This window comes from Malania oleifera, chromosome 1, assembly GCF_029873635.1.
Source record: "Malania oleifera isolate guangnan ecotype guangnan chromosome 1, ASM2987363v1, whole genome shotgun sequence".
In the NCBI taxonomy this organism is placed as follows: Eukaryota; Viridiplantae; Streptophyta; class Magnoliopsida; order Santalales; family Ximeniaceae; genus Malania; species Malania oleifera.
This window is the reverse complement of record NC_080417.1, coordinates 154257226-154275726: the sequence shown is the minus strand read 5'-3', so window position 1 is coordinate 154275726 and position 18501 is coordinate 154257226. Positions and strand designations below refer to the sequence as shown.

At 35.4% G+C, this 18501-nt stretch overlaps 1 protein-coding gene across 1 annotated transcript; it reads left to right on the top strand.

Annotated features, from left to right (window-relative positions):
- The first annotated feature begins 122 nt into the window (after positions 1-122).
- LOC131167664 (26S rRNA (cytosine-C(5))-methyltransferase NOP2B-like) lies at positions 123-18191 on the top strand. Its single transcript, XM_058126486.1, has 18 exons — positions 123-552; positions 2933-3232; positions 3325-3503; positions 3613-3676; positions 3762-3895; positions 4007-4090; positions 4210-4284; positions 4377-4448; positions 4551-4624; positions 5628-5680; positions 6724-6833; positions 7557-7625; positions 7719-7793; positions 13818-13910; positions 14040-14119; positions 14202-14301; positions 16954-17258; positions 17700-18191. The coding sequence occupies exons 2-18, from the start codon at positions 2956-2958 to the stop codon at positions 17776-17778; spliced, it is 1923 nt and encodes a 640-aa protein (XP_057982469.1). The 5' UTR covers positions 123-552; positions 2933-2955; the 3' UTR covers positions 17779-18191.
- Positions 18192-18501: the final 310 nt, after the last annotated feature.

Here is an 18501-nt window from a genome sequence, read left to right as displayed (position 1 = left end):
TAAATACGGATTAATCCAAACCTAATCTATCAACTAAATGGGTTGGATGAGTTTGAGATTTGGGTCGGGTACTCGCCACTTGATCTATTTAATTTGAAATATATATATATATATATACACTTTTGGGCCCTTCCCCATTGGGCTTTCGCACCCCGCATCCCACAGGCCCGCACCCGCACTCAATCCTTAACACAGCGGTCGGCATTGAGGCCCATTACTCCTTCTCCTCACACTCATACTCCCTGGTCGTTAGGGTTAGGGTTTTTCATGTTTGGTCTGTGGACTCAAGACTGAAGACTCATCACTCAAGATAAGAGTCGAAGAGACTACCTCAGTACCTCTTCGGCTTTCCCTCCGGCTAGCGGCGTGACAGGCTGACGGCGTTCCTTTCGGCTAGCGGCAGTCGGCAACTCGGCGTTCAGCCGTTCACGGTTTACGGCTTCCGCTTCTCTCTTCGGGCTTCAGCTGTCCTACTGTCCTGCTTATTTGCAGGATAAGACTATAGTATAATCAAATTTTCTTGCTCTCGGGGCTTTTGTTTTTCTGCATCAGGTATATGCCTTTTATGTGATTGATATTCTTCCTCTGTTACTGATATTGTCTTGTTTATTATGTGATGGCTTTGTTTTATTACTTTGTATGTACTTTTTTATATGGTTAATTTGCTTCTGTTTTGTGTATGTGATATTTGGGTACGTGGATGTAGCCCAATGGATCTTTTTCTCCCTGAACAGTTGCTTCTTGTTGTAATCTGAGTCATAAATTTTTCCTAATTAAGTATTGAATTTTTGTTTTTGGTTGATCTTCATGGATTGTTGTGGGAAAAATGTCAGTTTATCCAGTCTGTGTGCTGCATATTAATGCCCTGTTGCCTGCTGAAATGAAGTCTACTTTGATGAAAGATTATTATTATTTTTTTATAAAATAAATAAATTATATTTTAAATGAGTGCTTAATAGGTACCCCTTTATAACTCGTTTATTAAACACCCGGGTTTGGATTTATATGCTAGTCATCTGTTAATAAACGGATCAACCTGAATCCAAACCCGTTTAATCCTCACCCGTTTACGGCCTGCCCAAACCTTAACCATCAACCCATTTTGCCATCCCTACTTGTGGGACACCGTTGGACCCCCTCCCCCCTGCACTCTAAAGTCATTGCCACTCTGTTAATTCTTTTTTATTTTATTTTATATATATATTTTTAAAATTTATTTTTGAGTGACAGCCATTTCCGACCGTCAGCCATGCCCTTAAGTTGTTTTCTTATTGTTCAAAAAATATTCTACAATGTGAATGTAATTACAACACAACAACTACAAGCCTGAAGTCTCCCTAGGCGGGGTCGGCTACATGAATCTTTTTCTACCAATTCACCCAATCGAGAGTAATTTTATCTATTAGATTAAGGGCTATTAAATCCTTACTCATTGCCTTATTCAAAGTTATTTTAGACCTATTTCTACCCCTTTTCATGTTAGAAATAATAACTAACTCACTCCTCATGGGTACCTCCCTTTTGTTTTCAACTGGTGCTGTGCCTAAATTATTACAATATGAATGTAATTGATGATTGTATAACTGTAGTTTGTAAAATGTGTAGTAGATAATTTTGCATGAATGGTGCTTATATTTCATTTTAAATCAAAATAGTCAAATATTGTCATATCTGAAAGGAAAGACATGTTTGAGTATGTGTGTGCGTACAACATGGTTATCAAAATCCTGATTTGGATAGTGCGATTGTACGATCTAGACGTGCTTAATCAATCTGGATCTTAATTAGAATCTTAACCAAGTAGAATCCTATATGGATCGTTAGGATCTTAGGATTGCGACCCTACTGGTCTTGTGCAATGAAATATGGACTTTTCCTATTTAGGATTTTAAAAAAGAAGACAATATATATTTTATTAGTCCAAACACTTTACTTTTGCAATAGACATAAAATTTGGTTTAGTTGGCTCAAATGCATCAAAACAAGAAATCGGTAGTGCATACAAAGTAAGAAAAAAACTACCCAAATTTATAAATTTTTAATTTATTTTTACATTGTAAATAGAATCTTATGATCCATGATCTGATCCTACAATCCGATCCTGTGGACCCTCCCAACGATTCTATGTTGGATCCCGGTTCTAACAACATTGATATATATATATATATATATATATATATATATTAATTAACAAAGCCATGTCATGTTGTATTATCATTTTTTTGAAATTGTTGTATTGCCGTGTCAGCATCGTGTTGGTATTGGTGCTTCCTTGGTTTAAATTGGAAAGAGACATAAGATGGTGAGGTTGATATTGGGGGAGGGGGTGCGTTTGTTTGCACTTAATGACCTCTAAATAGAGGTTATTTTCTTAATGGTCTAATATTAGGTGAACTGGTATTGTTTGTTTAACCTCTGAATAACTGCTAAGAGCCCTCTGACTAAACCAACATTCCTCCCTTCGTTGATTTGGTCAGCACCATCTTTTTTCTTAATTTGACCCATTTGGTCCTCCCTTTGTTTTTCCCTCATTCGATATTTTTTTTTGTTTTATGCAATATGTATGATGTGTTTGTTTTTATATATACATGAAAAAAATACGTACATTTTTTTATAAAATAATTTTCTGTTTTTAGGTTTTTTATTTTAAGTCTCATGAAAATATTCAAGGGTTTAAAAAGTAAAATAGATATTCATATTCTGATTTTTTGCCAAATGACTTAAATTTTTTAGCATTCAAGGGTTTACTTTAGTTCTAATTCTGATTGACAAATTCAGAACTGGATTCAACATTCAGCATATAATGCTTCTTTTGTCAAATGCCCCCTTAATATTAATTCAACATGTCTTGTGGGCTCACCTGAGTTTGCATTCATTGTTTATTTATTTATTTATTCCTCTTCTGTATTAAGATTCAATCTTACATTTGCAGCTTCTTCTGTTTCATCGAGCTAAATGGTTGCCACTGCGGTTCGGAAGAAAAAGAGTGCAAAATCAGTAAACCCTGCTCCCATAAAGAAGCAGAAGAATGTGAAGTCGCTAAAGAGTGAGCTTGTTGCTACTAAGCTCCCAAAGAAACTGGAGCTTTCTGACGATTCTGAGAGCCCAGATGAAGAATTCGAACATGAAGGCCTCGATGAAGAAGAACAAGGATCAGGTTCTGGTTCTGATATTTTTTCTGATGGGGATGATCCTTTAGCTGACAATTTCCTTCAAGGAAGTGATGATGAAGGTACCATGTGTTCAAGAATATATTAGTTTTATTAACATAATGTATGCTTCTGTTTCTGCTTCTTCTTATCAGGGTTCTTTATTGTTAAATAGGTTCAGAGAAAGGCGCTCATTCAGATCCAGGTTCGGACTCGGATTCAGACATTTCAGATATTGAGGAAAAATCGAGAGCTATTGATGAAGAAAGGGCGAGGGAACAAAAAGAAGCAGAGGATGAGTTGCACCTTAACATTAAAGAAGAATCTGATGAGTTTAGATTGCCAACCAAGGAGGTTTAAAACTGTCCTTGCTTTTACTTTTTTGTTTAAATCATTGCTGATGTTCATCAGTGGTTAAATTATGTCCTCGTGCTCAGCATTAGTTATTTTTACAAAAATTTAGGAGCTCGAGGAGGAAGCTGGTCGCCCCCCTGATCTTTCAAATCTCCAGCGGAGGATAAAAGAGAGTGAGTTTATATTTTTGAAGTTTTTGCTTTTCATACTTAGCCTGCTTAGTTTTGTTTGACATTTACTTAATCCCTTTCCATTTAGTCATTCGAGTGCTTTCAAATTTCAAGTCATTAAGGCAAAGTGGAGCAACACGGAATGATTACATTGAGCAGCTTAAGATGGATTTGGGTTCATATTATGGCTACAATGAGTTTTTGATTGGGAGTTTGATTGAGGTACTTTCCTATTTCATCTGTTTTATCAACTTTGCTTGTTCCACTTTTTGTTTATTTATTTATTTCCCAGCTCAAATTCTTATATCCAAATTTGCAATTTTCCTTTTCTAGATGTTTCCAGTCGTTGAACTTATGGAACTTATTGAAGCTTTTGAAAAGCCTCGTCCCATTTGTCTACGAACCAACACCTTAAAGGTTGAATAGCGTTTGATCCACTAATGTTACTTGTGGGTTTTATTATTATTATTGTTATTATTATTTTTATAAAATTTGATTTTGTCTGGAAACATTTTTAATCTCTTGGGTGTACTCAGACACGAAGACGTGATTTAGCTGATGTCCTTTTGAATAGAGGGGTGAACCTTGACCCTTTAAGCAAGTGGTCAAAAGTAAGGATTACTTTACATCTTCTTATCTCCCTATTTGGCTTCTCTGTTATATTTCAAGAATTTTTGAGCTGGTTTTTTAATGTATTTTGTAGGTTGGTTTGGTCGTGTATGATTCACAAGTGCCCATTGGTGCCACTCCTGAATATATGGCTGGTTTCTACATGGTATGTGGTTTTTCTAGTTCTAGATATGCTCTAATGATAATCTCTCTTGTGCTTTATTGTTTTCTGTGTCATGCTTTTTGCTTACGTTTAGTTTATGCCCAGCTACAAAGTGCAAGCTCCTTTTTGCCCGTGATGGCTCTTGCTCCTCAAGAAAAGGAACGGGTTGTTGATATGGCGTAAGTGATTGTTCCTTGCTTAGGAGTAAATTCTGTTCTTCTCTCCTGAATGTACATTCTTTTTTTATCTAATGAATTTCTTTTCCTATAAAAAAAGGGTAAATTCTGCTAGCTATAACTATCTGAACCTTTTATGTTAACTTTTCAACCATTGACATAGTTTCCTGTTTTCATGGCAAAAGAGTATATTGTAATCGCAGTTGGCTAATAAATGTACTTGTTTGGGAAAATTCTTGGGGTGCAAATTTGAGTTAGTATATTTGTTTATGTTGTGCAATTTTTAGGAAAATCAATAATAGAACATGCTTCCATTTTGTTATTGTGTTGTTCACACACACACACTCGAAGGGGCCGTTTGGTATCACTGTCAAAGATTATAGACATGAAGACCAAAATGAAAAACAGAAACTAAAAACCAGAGCCAATCTTTATATCAAATAATATTATAAAAATATGTTTAAAAAATTACTAATAATACATATTAACAAAATATTAGAATAAAAATAAAAAATATTATAATAATTTTACTTTCAAAATTTACTTTACAATAAAAATTTTATTGGACATGATAATTGAAAAATAGTAAAAATATTTTGTAACTGGCTTTATTATTTTTTTTAATTTTATGTATATTTGTATTGTAACTATATTTAAATTCGTATGATCATTTAATTTTAATTTTATTTTAAAATTGTATAAAATGAATGATTTAATCCAAAAAAATAATTTTTTGGATAGTAAAATTTTTGACAATAGGTTGCTAAAATAACTAAAAACAATAAAATCTAGTTTTCAGTTTTTTTGCAAACAGCTGAAAACCAACAGCAGAAATAGAAAACTGACAACATAAGCAAACACGTTTTTATAATGTGTTTCTTCACTGTGTTTTTTATTTATTGTTTTTTTTTTTTGGGGAGGGGGTATGGGTTTAAAAATGTAGAGAACTTCCATTCTCTAAATATTGCTTGTTCTTCCCCTTAATATATATTTATATCTGTTGCAGGGCTGCACCTGGTGGTAAAACAACTTACATTGCTGCTCTTATGAAAAATAGTGGTACGTGGCGAGCTTTTGCTGATTGTCTTGTCTTTCTCTCTCTCTGCGCATTTTTTTTTTGTTGGAATTCCTGGTTTAGTCCATTTCCTTGTTTTTTTTTCTCTGGTCAAGCATTCAATTGTGGCACTTGGTATGATTTTTTTGTCTTAGTTCATGGATTCGTGCCACCTCATTTCTTTCATTCACTTGAGTTTTGGCCCCCAGCCTTTGTTTAGATAGTTAATAGGGTAAAGCTGATGTCGAATGGTTAGGTGTATAACCTTCAACAATTCTTGTATATCCATGGATTTGATTCAGTTTTAAATTTACTTGTGAGAAAGCCTGTCCTGGAACTCAAAATATTTTCGTGTGTGATCAAACCATTCAAGCTACATATGGTACTCCTTGAAGTTGCAATTGGCTGCATCATTTTGATTGTCATTTTTCAGTTGAGGTGTTTCCCCACCACACTGTAGTTTTCATTATTACTTTTTGTCATGTTTGTTTAGCTTGGAGACATGATTGCTGAATCATTTGTTTTAAAAGGCCATGCTCTAATTCCAACCACGTTCTTTTCCTTCTATATCTGGTGTAGTGTTTCTTTGCATAAAATTTTTTTTAGTTTCTGATTCCGATTCTGTACTCTGGTAAAAATCTATTAACAGAGTATTCTCATTTCTGTTTAGTTGAATTATCCTTGCCGACATTCTTTTTAGCCCCTTTGTTTCTCAGTTTTTTTTTTTTTTTAATTGAGGATTTAGCAAAGAAACTTTTTAAAGGCATCAATAATATTGGTATGAATTTTAATAAGTGCATGCATAAGTAGCAGGTTGTGAACTTGTCTATTAGAATTATCATTGCTGGCATGCTCATGGGTTCCATTTTTTGTGTTTCTTTTGTTTTAAGATTTTAAACAACAAATCTTTCCAAGAAATCAATAATACGAGTTTGTTTTTTTATAATGCAGGCTGTGACCCATATTTTTTATCTCTTCGTTGTTTTGAGTTGTGTGCAAGTACCATTTTTATTTTTTCTACGTATGTTTTAATTAAAATTATCTGCAGGATTAATTTTTGCAAACGAGATGAAGGAACCAAGACTCAAGTCACTTACTGCAAATTTACATAGAATGGGTGTAACAAACACCATTGTTTGTAACTATGATGGCAAGGAGGTTAGCTTATTATTTGCTTCAATCCTGTTCTGAAAAATTATGATTTTATTTTTAATGTTGTGCTTTGGAACAGTCCTTGGATTCTGATGTGTTGTAGGTCTAGATGAAACTCAAAACAATTTTGCATTGCATTTTTTCCAAATTGCACAAACCCACTTCACATGGTTGGAACTTAAATCTCCATAGATAGGGTTATTGCTTTCTAATTCTACTGAAGTTCGAATGCTTTTTTTTTTATTATTGTCCTCAATGTGTTTTCTCTGTGTTAAAAATGCCTTGGTTGTGAACTGTTTAAATTATTGCAATAGAAACATGCTCTCAACTGTTGCATTTTTTTAAAGGAAAATAGGACTTCATTTAATTTTTTTCCCCATGTACTCTACAATAATATCTTCAAATATGATCCTTGTCTTCATTTGAAACCTTTTCTTTATTTGCTTTAGAATAATATCATTATAATATGTCCCTCCTATTTATAATTTTGAAACTTTTCTTTTGTTCAGTTTTTTTTTTTTATAATTTTTTTTTTGTTTTTTTCCCCAAATCATTATGTTATTCAAAGTTCCTTTCATGCATATGCCCATGCACTTATTGCACTCTATAAAGTATGTTTTTAAGAGTTAGTTAATTATGGGAGCTTTGTGCACTGAGTGTTACATTTACATTTTTATGTCTAATGCCATCTTGTTTTTCTTATGCTTTCCTCTTTCTCCTCAACTTCAGCTGCCGAAGGTTCTAGGTCTCAACTCAGTTGATAGAGTATTGTTGGATGCTCCTTGTAGTGGGACTGGGGTGAGTTTATGGATCAGATATCTACTGGGGAAACATGCTTCTTTGTGTTGTTTACCGTTTGATCAAACTATAGCTGTCTTATTTATACTGTAGGTCATCTCTAAAGATGAGTCTGTCAAGGCTTCCAAAAGCTTAGAAGAGATAGAGAAGTGTGCACACCTGCAGAAGGTATACATGTTTTCATCAAAGATGTGATTTTCTTAATTATCATGCTATTTTGGCTTCTGGATTTGATTGTAGATGAAGGTTATTTTTTGCCTTGATGGTATTAATGGTGTTTTGACTTCTTTTGTGTCTTTAATCTTCTTTATTTTTCATATATTAATTTGGTGGTTGTTATTGAACTATATGTCCAAGTCTAGAAGTGGAGACTAATACTAGTTATTGATTAACTAATGTAAATGCAGTCTATGCCACTTGAGGAATTCAATAATGGCAGCATATAAGGTGGTATTTAGGCAGGTATCGAGACTGGATCTTTAGTCTCTGTGTCCAATTTTATCATTACACCTGTCTTCATAACATCAACAATGGCAAGCCTCTAAGCCTCACTAGGTGGGATCAACCATGCGACGCGAATCCTGTTCTGCCAATCCGCATGATGGCAATCCTTTGACAGATGGAGGGATGTTAACCTATCTCACTCTTCACTGGTGCATTATTGGGCCTACTTTGCCCATGCCTAATCCCTGTTGACTGCCATTTCCTTATCTTTTATGAATGGTGCACATGATTCACCACCAATTTGTTCATTGATTCATTCCTTAATTTATCTTGTAGAGTCATATCATTCATCTACCTAAACATTTTCATTTTGGCTTTTTGGATATGTTATTTATTAATTGCCCAACATTCTGATCCATATAATATAGCAACTTAGCCACTCATACAGATTTCCTATAAAATTTTCCTTTTAATTTTATGATCACACCAGATGCTATAACTACGTATAACATTGTCTATTTCTTCATCATCTTGCCTAACAAATTCTATGCATCAAAATCTACTAATGATGCCATGGAGATTTAGAAGAGAAGGGAAAGGGGAGGAGAGGGGAGATACCAGGGAGAAACTCACGTTCACTTAAATTCAAATTCATCAAAACTGCCTACAACAAGGTTTTCACACACTGTTTATAGGAAAGCCCCTTTACATGAAAGTATACATATGCCCCTAAAATTATACATATGCCCCTAAAACTACATTACATTATAAATATACCCTTTACACAAATATTACAAACAACCCCCAAATACACATAGTTCTATACTAATTAATACTGAACACACATAATAAACTACTAACTTAATCCCACAATTCCTTAACCCAACTCTTCTTAATTATTTTCCAGCAAGGATCTTCCCAAGGTCTAGCTTGTTGTCCTACAACTCTTCCCCATTTAGAAAAAATTTGGTCTCGAATTTTGAAATGTTGGAGAATCAAAAGGGAGAAGCAAGCTTGGATTCTTTGAAAGCCAACACTTGAGTGGTACAAGAAACCACGATCCTTTGGCAACATCATAGACTTAAATTGAGAGTTACCATCAATAAGCACATCGGGAATGCCAAACTCGACAATAGGAATGTCTGAAGGACTTTGGGTGTCTTCAAACACATTCATTTCCTCCCTTGTATTGTCTTCAAGCTGAGTATTTTATGATTGATTCTTTGTCTTGGTTCATTGGTCGAGTGGACTTCAAATCGATTTTCTTCCCATTATATTGAAATACATACGCGTTCTCATGTCCTTGAGCCACAACGAAATCATCCAACCAAGGAGAACCAAGGAGTACATGGCCAATCTTCATTGGTAGGATATCACACCAAACATTAGCCAAATATTCACCTAGTTGGATGGGAGCCAAACATCTTTCATGAACATGCACAATAGAGTTGTCAGCCTAAGACATCTCATAAGGCTCTAGGTGAGGTTCCCGATGAAGCTGCATTCGAGTGACTCCATTTATGGAAACCACATTCATTGGACATTTTCCATTAATAATGATTTTGCAAACCTTTTCTCCACATTTAAGGTGTTGAAAAGCTTGAAATTGTGTCCAAAGTTTGGCAAATGGCATTCCCTTTCCTATAATTTGTCACCATGTTGCTGAATTTATGCATATACATGCTGCAGCTATACGTACAACCCTTTAACACAATTTCCCACAAGCCTTACTCCCAATTTCTCAAAAACTATCTTTAATTCACCTTGATATTGATTGTCCTGCTGAAATGAAACAAATTCACGAAACTCACAAATTACAGCAACAAAACCTGATTTTTGATGCTTGCAGTGACAATTTCTAGGGTTTCGTGCCAAATTATCGATCTTGCTTACAATATTTTGTGTCCAAGATCAAAATATCACAATGCAAATTAAATTATCAGGGAGAAACTCAAAATATCTTGGCTGCAGGCAATTTCTCACGAGATAGGAAATTGCAGAAGACTTTGGGAGACTTTCTCGTGCTTTGTCGAGGCATGAGTTACTGGCGGTGAGATTACGGCGATGAAACTTCAGGCGACTGCAGATAAGTGCTTGGAGAGCACCGTGGTGGTGGTGGCATGGTGAGAAAAACACAAAACACTAGGGATTCTTGAAGGCCGACAGCTGGAGTATGTTTGGCCAGCATTTGGGGGTTTCTCCAGTGCTCGGATGGTGATGAAATTTTGAGGGTGAGGGTTGCGAGGGTTTCTGTTTTCAATGGTGTTGGAATTAGTGTGATCCCAAGAGGAGGGTGGTGAACTAGACATTTTAAAACTTTTTCGCTAATTTAAACAATTATGCTGATTCACCACATCTCATATCCCATTCGAAATAAAACATGTATGTAAAGTAAGTGAGCAATGTGTGCATACATACAAGCAATGTGTGCATACATACACGTGTTCTACATATATCATTTAAATTAATTCTGTGTGCATGCAAGATGGTTATAACAAAACATGAACAAACATACACATACTGAAATTAAAGTGTGGAAAGTAAATGAGATAGGGAGAGAGCGACACACGATATTTGTTATCGAGGTTCGGCCAAACCAGCATACTTCCCACCTTGAGCATACCCCCAAAGGATTACACTATATTTGCTCGCTTGAACGGGCGGAGTAGAAGCCGTTACATCGTCTTCTTATGGGGCGAGGAAAATCCCTTTTCAATTTCTGGGCCGAACCGAGCCAATCTCACTTACGGGGTTAAGATTCCCCAATTCAATTCTGGGCTGAACCCAACCGGTCTCACTTGCGGGGCTGAGGCTCTCCAGTTCAATTTCGGGCTGAACCCAACCGATTCAATAAAAACATTTTTCGTACATATAAACATGTTTCTTAATACAAGCAGAGATGTACACAATAAAGCTCAATAAAACATGCACTCTTTAATATGATATGAAATTAATGCTCAGTAGAGAAAGGGTGTGTTTCTCAAAATGATTTTTGCAATATAAAGATTTTTTTCCAATGAAAGCATGGATGCAAAAATATATTTCTCCAATAACATATTTACCATGGAAATGTGTGGAGAAATCTCAAAGCTTACTCTCAAGGAGATTTTCAAAGTAAAGAGTAAATGAGGGTATAGATGCTTTGAATGTAAACTAAATGCTCAAATAAACACTCTCTAGTAAAAATGATTTTCAAAGAAAGAATGAAAGAGAGTTGGAGAGATTAAAACATTTTGCCCCAAAGAAAAGATTTTTGCATTTAAAAATGGTTTAGGGGAACTTTGATTAACAAAATGATTTGAGAGGATTTGAGAGTTAATCAAAATTGCTAATCTAAGTTATGAAAAGGGTGTATATAGAGTCTGAGAAATTTTTGACCGTTGGGGACACGCTAGGTATTATTAGAAAGTTTAATTAAATTTTAAACCCATTTTCGCATTTAAAAATAGCCCAACCCAAGAGTTTCGGTCGACCGAGCCAAGGTTCGGCTGCCCTAACAGACACATGAGAAAAAGTATGTTTTTCATGTTCGGGGGGCCCTAGGAAAGGTTCAGGTGGCTGAACTAGGCGATTTCCCAAACCGCTCGAGGTTCGGTCGCCCAGTCAGAAGTTTGGTCTGTCAAACTTCAACATTCAATCGCCCGGTGGTATTTTGAACGTGAATATTCGGGCACTCGAGTTGCTGGAAAAAGTTGGGGTAACGATTTGTTTGACCGAGGACGCTAAGTTCATTGTTGTTCGGTCTGCCGAATTCAGGTCAACATTTTAACTCTCTAACGGTTCGGTCAATCGAGGTGTTTTCAGCGCCAAGGTTTGGTCGTCCGAAACCTTATATTTTACTCTTGTTATTTTCCTTCAAGTGAAGTGTAGGGTCCTAAGGTCTATCTAAGGTCTAGGCATTTTAATTTACCCTAAAAACCTAGTGTCGGTCGACCGAAGTCAGCCCTAAGGTCTGTCTACGGTCATGTTTGAGCATTCAAAACATATCATGCAAATGCATGCATTATTACAGATCAAAACATAAAAATAAATGCAATTACAAATGAAACATTATGTCTTCTTTTTCATCCTTTGCTCTTTGACTCCATGGAATACGCCATATTTGTGCTTTAAGACCTGCCTTGGCTTCCATGTTCCTTTGATCTTATGTGTGACTTGAATTATACCTGTTCAGCACTTAAACACACACATAAGAGACACTTGAAATACTGAGACTGGACTCAAAAAGCCAACAAATGGGATGGGCGGTGTTGCAGGAAGGGGTCTGGAAGGTGGTTTTTTTTTTTGAAAAATGGGCCACAATTGGTATTTCTGAAAAATTTCAGAAACTGCAGAACTGCTTTTCTTTTTCTTTTTTTTTTTTAAACTGAAATTCAGAGAGAGAGAATTAAAAAACTGAAGGAGAGAAAGAAGATGGGAGGTTGGAGGAGTTGCTGGACAGAAACTGCTAGAAATTGCCAAGAGACTGCTAAATTCAGAAATGAGAGAGAGAGTTATGGGAGAGAAGAAGATGGGAGGTTGGGGGAGTTGCTGGACAGAAACTGCCAAGAGACAGCCACAGAATTCAGAAAGGAGAGAGATTTGAGGGAGTTATGGGAGAGAATTAAAGACAGAGAAGAAGAGAAGGAGAAGCGAAACAGAGAAGAAGCAAGAGGGCAGAAGGCTGCTGGGCAACAAAGGTTTTGGTACCGAGCAGGAGATCAGAACAGAAAACCAGAGAACAAGAAGAGAAGAAAGAAGCAGCAGCAGCAGAGAGGGAACAGAAGTTACAGAACAAATGAGAGAAGGAAAGAAGAACAAGAAGAGGAGGGGGAGAAGCAGCAGCGGGGAGGGAGGGAGAATTTACAGAGTAGAGGAGGAGAAAGAAAGAAGTTGTAGCAGAGGGTGATATAAGTTGCAGAACAGTGTGGGAAAGGAAGAAGAGGAGGAGAAGGGGGGGGGGGGGGAGAAGAAGATTGACATGTTCACTTCAATTCAAATTCATCAACTGCTGCCTTCAACATGGTTTTTGCACACTATTTATAAGGAGGCCTCCTTACATGAAATTACACATAAACCCCTAAAACTACATTACATTACAAATATACCCTTACTTTACACAAATATTACAAACAAACATCAAATACACATAACCTATACTAATTAATACTAAACACAAGTAATAAACTACTAACTTCCAGCAAGGATCTTCCCAAGGTCTTGCTTGTCCTACATCAGCTAGTGTTAATAATTTTTTGATCATCAAGTTCAATTTTTCTTCCTTCCAACATTCTTCCTAAAACGGCTAAAATTACATTCATGTATTTTTTCTTATTTTGTTATTTCTACTTTTCTTAAAACCTTTCAATTCTAAATTCTCCTCCACCTCTAGTTCATCAATTAAGACCATGTCATCTACAAACAACATACACCCTAAAACCTCATTTTAAATATTGTAGTAAGTTCATCCATCTCTAACATAATAACTTAAGGATGCAAACAAACTCTTGACAGAACCTGCCGTACTATGTGCAAATGCAAAAATGCCTTTTGTTTTTTGGGCATATGTGTTGACATGCAGGAAGAGAATTGTTTTCTATTGGAACTGAGCATAGGGCATTATTTCAATGTCATTTTCAGGCTTATTTTGATAACTTCACTTCAGAAAGCCTTACAATATGAGAGATTGTTTTACAGTTAATTATTTGTTGTTTATTTTGTTTTATATCGTGAAATTGCTTCCAAACACTTAACTCCCCTCTTCTGTAGCAATTAATACTTGCGGCAATTGACATGGTGGATGCCAATTCCAAGTCTGGAGGATACATTGTTTATTCGACATGCTCGATTATGATTCCTGAGGTCTGTTTATAGGGACCCTTTGCATTCTCGTTAACCCTTTTTTATCTGTCCCCTTTTCCACATGCCCACACATATACAAAACAACAAAATTTATCTCTTTTTGATTCCGTCTAAAGTTAATTCTTGCAGAATGAAGCTGTTATAGACTATGCACTCAAGAAGAGGGATGTAAAACTTGTCCCATGTGGACTTGACTTCGGCCGTCCTGGGTAATGCTAATGTTTTACTATTTTACTATTATAGTTAAATATTGTGGAGTATGACAAGTTTTTCTCTACTTCTTTCTACCAGGTTTATCCGCTTTAGGCAACACCGGTTTCACCCATCCTTGGAGAAAACGAGACGTTTTTACCCCCATGTTCACAATATGGATGGGTTTTATGTTGCGAAGGTATGTATGTCTTTTTCCCTCTCCTTCAACTCACTTGACACAATCGTTGGGATGAAAATACTAATGTTTTAAAAGGCTCAATCAAGGCTCGCTTCAAGACTTGGCATGCCCGAAAATGCCTTGAGGCTCAGTATATAAAATAAAATTCCAAAGGGTCAATGCATTATACATTGAGACTTAACAATTTGAATTTCTGGATTTGAGATTAATGCTCTAAATTGAGATGGATGCTGTCACTGATGGTGCATTAGTATATATTTGTGTTGCTAGTTTTATGGTGAGGATATTCTATTATTATAGGTTGTTTGTGTTCCTATAATCCATGGTGGTTAAAATCATGATCCACATGATCCTACGATCTTAGTTTACTAAAATAATTACAATGTGTTGTTCAAGTCGTGGACAAATTTGTGATATGCCATTATTATAGGTTTTTATAATCGTAGGATCTTAGTTTACTAAAACATTTACAATGTGTTTGTTCAAGTTGTGGACAAATTTGTGAGGATGTTCAATTATTATAGGTTGTTCGTGTTCCTATAATACACTGGTTAAAATCATGACCCACATAATTCCATGATCTTAGATTGCTAAAACAATCTTGATGGCAGGTTTTAGAGTGGGATTTGTAGGATCATAAGATCCTATAATGCATTATATTTTTGAATTTTACTAAATTACTTGGTCTATATTCTTTATGTTTGTCCAGCATAACTTTTAAAAGGATAGGACAACTTAGGAAGTATTTGGTTTATCTAATATAACAAAACCATGGACTAGAAAATTTATTATTAGATTTATGTTCATTAAGTGGGTGAATTGTCAAACTTCAATTTTTTTATTGACTATAATGTTGCCTAGAATATGGAATTTTCCTGTTTGTGGATTGGGACGAGATTGTGATATAACACAGGCTGTAAAATGTAGCGAGTGTTAGGGGTGTACTTAATATTGATTTATTGGTTAAAATATGTAATGACACTCATATATTTTGGAGAGGTTGTTGAGGTGTTTCTACATCTAGAAGAGATTTTCTTTTGTGAAATATGATAATAATGACCAATAATAAAATTAGAATGCGATGATACCCCACTTTTGCTATTAAAAAAATGTTATGTTAAATTATTGAATTAAACTTTGGATGTTTAGGTTTAGTGTTCTGGTGCGAAAATGTACACATTTCATAGCATTTTGTACCAATTTGTGGTTTGCTATGGTGTTCAGAGTTTTTTTATAACTATTTGTTGAGGATACATGTAGATATTCAATATACTGATGCATTGAAATCTTGAATGATAATAATGATGATCATAAATGATTTTATTGATTGGCTTAATGAAGTCTCTGATGGTGATCTCGGTGATATTTATGAACCAAATAGTGTTTGGATGTTGACATTAATTTAGGTGATCTATCTTGAAAGTTTGGCTTTTGTTTTTTTAAGAAAAACAAAACATAGTTTGGCTTCTGTTTTCTGTTTACACAATTTTTTGAATATATTTTAGATGTTCATATTGTATAATTGCTTATTGTGTTGAAGATTATGTTGACTAATTATTTTTTGTTAGCAGTAGAATCTTATGAGCCTTGATCTAATCCTACAATGCAATCTTGCCAGCCCTGTCAGTGATCCCATGTGGGATCCTAATATTAACATCCTTGCTGTAATCTCTGGGGTTGAATCAGTATTGTCCAACTCTTTCAACGAGTATCTCTTGAAAAGCTACATGCCTTAATCATTCTTATAATATTATGTTTTATGATTCAGTATGAACAAATCAAAACTCTGACCCGCCAGAAGTTTTCACCTATACCCCCACCCATCCCAACCCCAACACACTAGGTCTGGGTGTAGGAGCAAGCGCTGATGGCTCAAAAGGAAACCTAGGCTGTGCTATCTATGCTCCAATTCATGGTTGAACAAATCCTGCAGCCCTCCCGTAAACTCTGGGTTTTACCTACTAATATGGTCGCATACTACAGGGAAACAGTGGGCTTAACTGCTAGGTTTCAGTTGAAGGATCAAATATTTTCCCAGAAAGATTTTGAATGATTCATCAACTCACTTCTGTTAGGCTTAGTTGTATTTGATCCTGACATAGGACTTGTCACATTACAGGGATTTAGGATGGCTACGCCAAATCAGCCATAGCCTAGCTTGGGGAGGGAATGCATGTCTGGTTGACTTCCCAATCATTGTCTTTAGTATTGTGTGTCAGGTTTTCTTAGCTCTTATAAATGTCTGACCAGCTTTCCAACCATTGTATGGTATTCTATTCTATGGATATAAGCTTAGGAGTTTTAAATGAAACATTAATCTAGTCTTGCCTCTTGCTATGAGATGGTAATTAAGCATTGAAATGAATGTCGTGATCAATTCAGAATTGGACTGGAAGTATGGCATTTGTGGGCCAGAAGTCTTTAGAAATCTTTCTTTTAGGTTAAATGGCAACCTTAGTAAACTGCTTTATATTGAGCTTGCTGGAGCTAACTTTTATAAATTGTAAATTGTTTGTGCTTATAGACCTAATATATCGTTCAAATATCCTTGTATTTCACTATTTATAATTATTTCATATTCTGCCTGGACTTGTAAGCCAATGAAATTTATTTTGACTTCAAATTTTCTGAAAAATATTTTGACTATTGTAGCTAAAAAAAATGAGCAATTCCAAGCCAACTACAAAACATGCTGATGAACCACCAGTAGTAGAGGAAGTTCCCGTGCTGAATGAAAGCAATGAAAAAAATGCTGGGAAGAAGGTTAAACTGAATGAAAGCAATGAAAAGAATGCTGGGAAGAAGGTTAAACAGCATATGAAGAAGGAAGGCCTTACAAAAGAAAATGGGGACTTAAAGAATGCTTCTAATGATAATGATAAAGGGAAGCCCCAATTCCCTGCTAAAAAATGGAAGAAAAGGAAATTCCCATCTAAAGATGAGATCTCAAAAGCCAGGTAAATGAATAGGGCAAGCTTTTTCTAGGTTTGACAAAAAGATAAGGACCTCTCTTGAGGTTTTAAAAATTCCATTGACCTCCATTGAGGTTTCAAAAATGACACAATCTTTCTTGCTAAAAAGACATACAACTCCCCTCAAAAGTCTTTTTATTTTATTTTATAAAATATAAGGGAGGTTTGTATCTTTTTGTTAAATCTAAAGGGAGGTTTTTGAAATTTTTGAAACTTTCAAGGAAGGTTCTTAAAATATTTGAAACCTCAAGGGAGTTCAGTATTTTTTTGCCAAACTTTAGGAGAAGTGTCTTTTGCTCTAATGAATATTCACGAGCTATGAATGAAATAAATGATTCTACACACTGTTAACAATGGAAAATTTTGAAATATTTAGAGCAGATGACTAATTGAAACTTATATGTGCATCTTTTGAAAACCCTGCAGAGAGGAGAAGAGAAAGGTTTTGAGAAAATCTGTGAGTGGAAAGAAGACAGAACACCAGGAGCATGGGAATGGAGATTAAAGGGGGCAGCTTCTGAGCATGAAAATTTGAAGTTTGGTTTTGGGGTTGGGGGCTTGGGGGTGCTTTCTCACCAATGGCCTATAGCACCAATTTTCCTTCGTTCCCTAAATTTGTTGCTATCGACACCTGATTGTTGCTATCAACTCCACAGGTGAAGCAGGCTTGGATGAAAATGCGGAGAGCAACCATATTTAATTTACACTCTTGAGGCCAATTGGTCCATGGCAAAATTTTCCCGTGTATATTTAATATATACACTTATGTAAATTATAGATTTGCCAGTATGAAGTCCTTGTGTTGTCGAAATTTTGGAGGGTCCATGTTCTTAAATCTTTTTTAATGTTTTAAGTCGAGTTGAAATTTTGGTTATTGAAGTAGCCCTGACATTTGCTGGGAATCTTTCAGTGCACCAAGTTGCTGTTTCTAGGTATTGGATGTTGGAGATCTATTTTTTAAAAGGGGTTTTTTTCGGAGTTTCGGGTTTGCTGGGGAGTTTTTTTGCATAGTTTCGGGCCTGGGACTCTCGACACCATTTTTATGCAACTCTAATTTTATAGAATTTGTGTTGGGGAAATTTCGTTGTTTAGATGTTTTTAACACTTGTTTGGCATTGCGATTAGGTATTCATTGATGCATGTTTGAACTAAGATGAAATTTAATTTGGCATTTTGCTATTACTAAATGTAATGTTCAAATTGCCTTTTTATTTTCATTTTTCTTTTT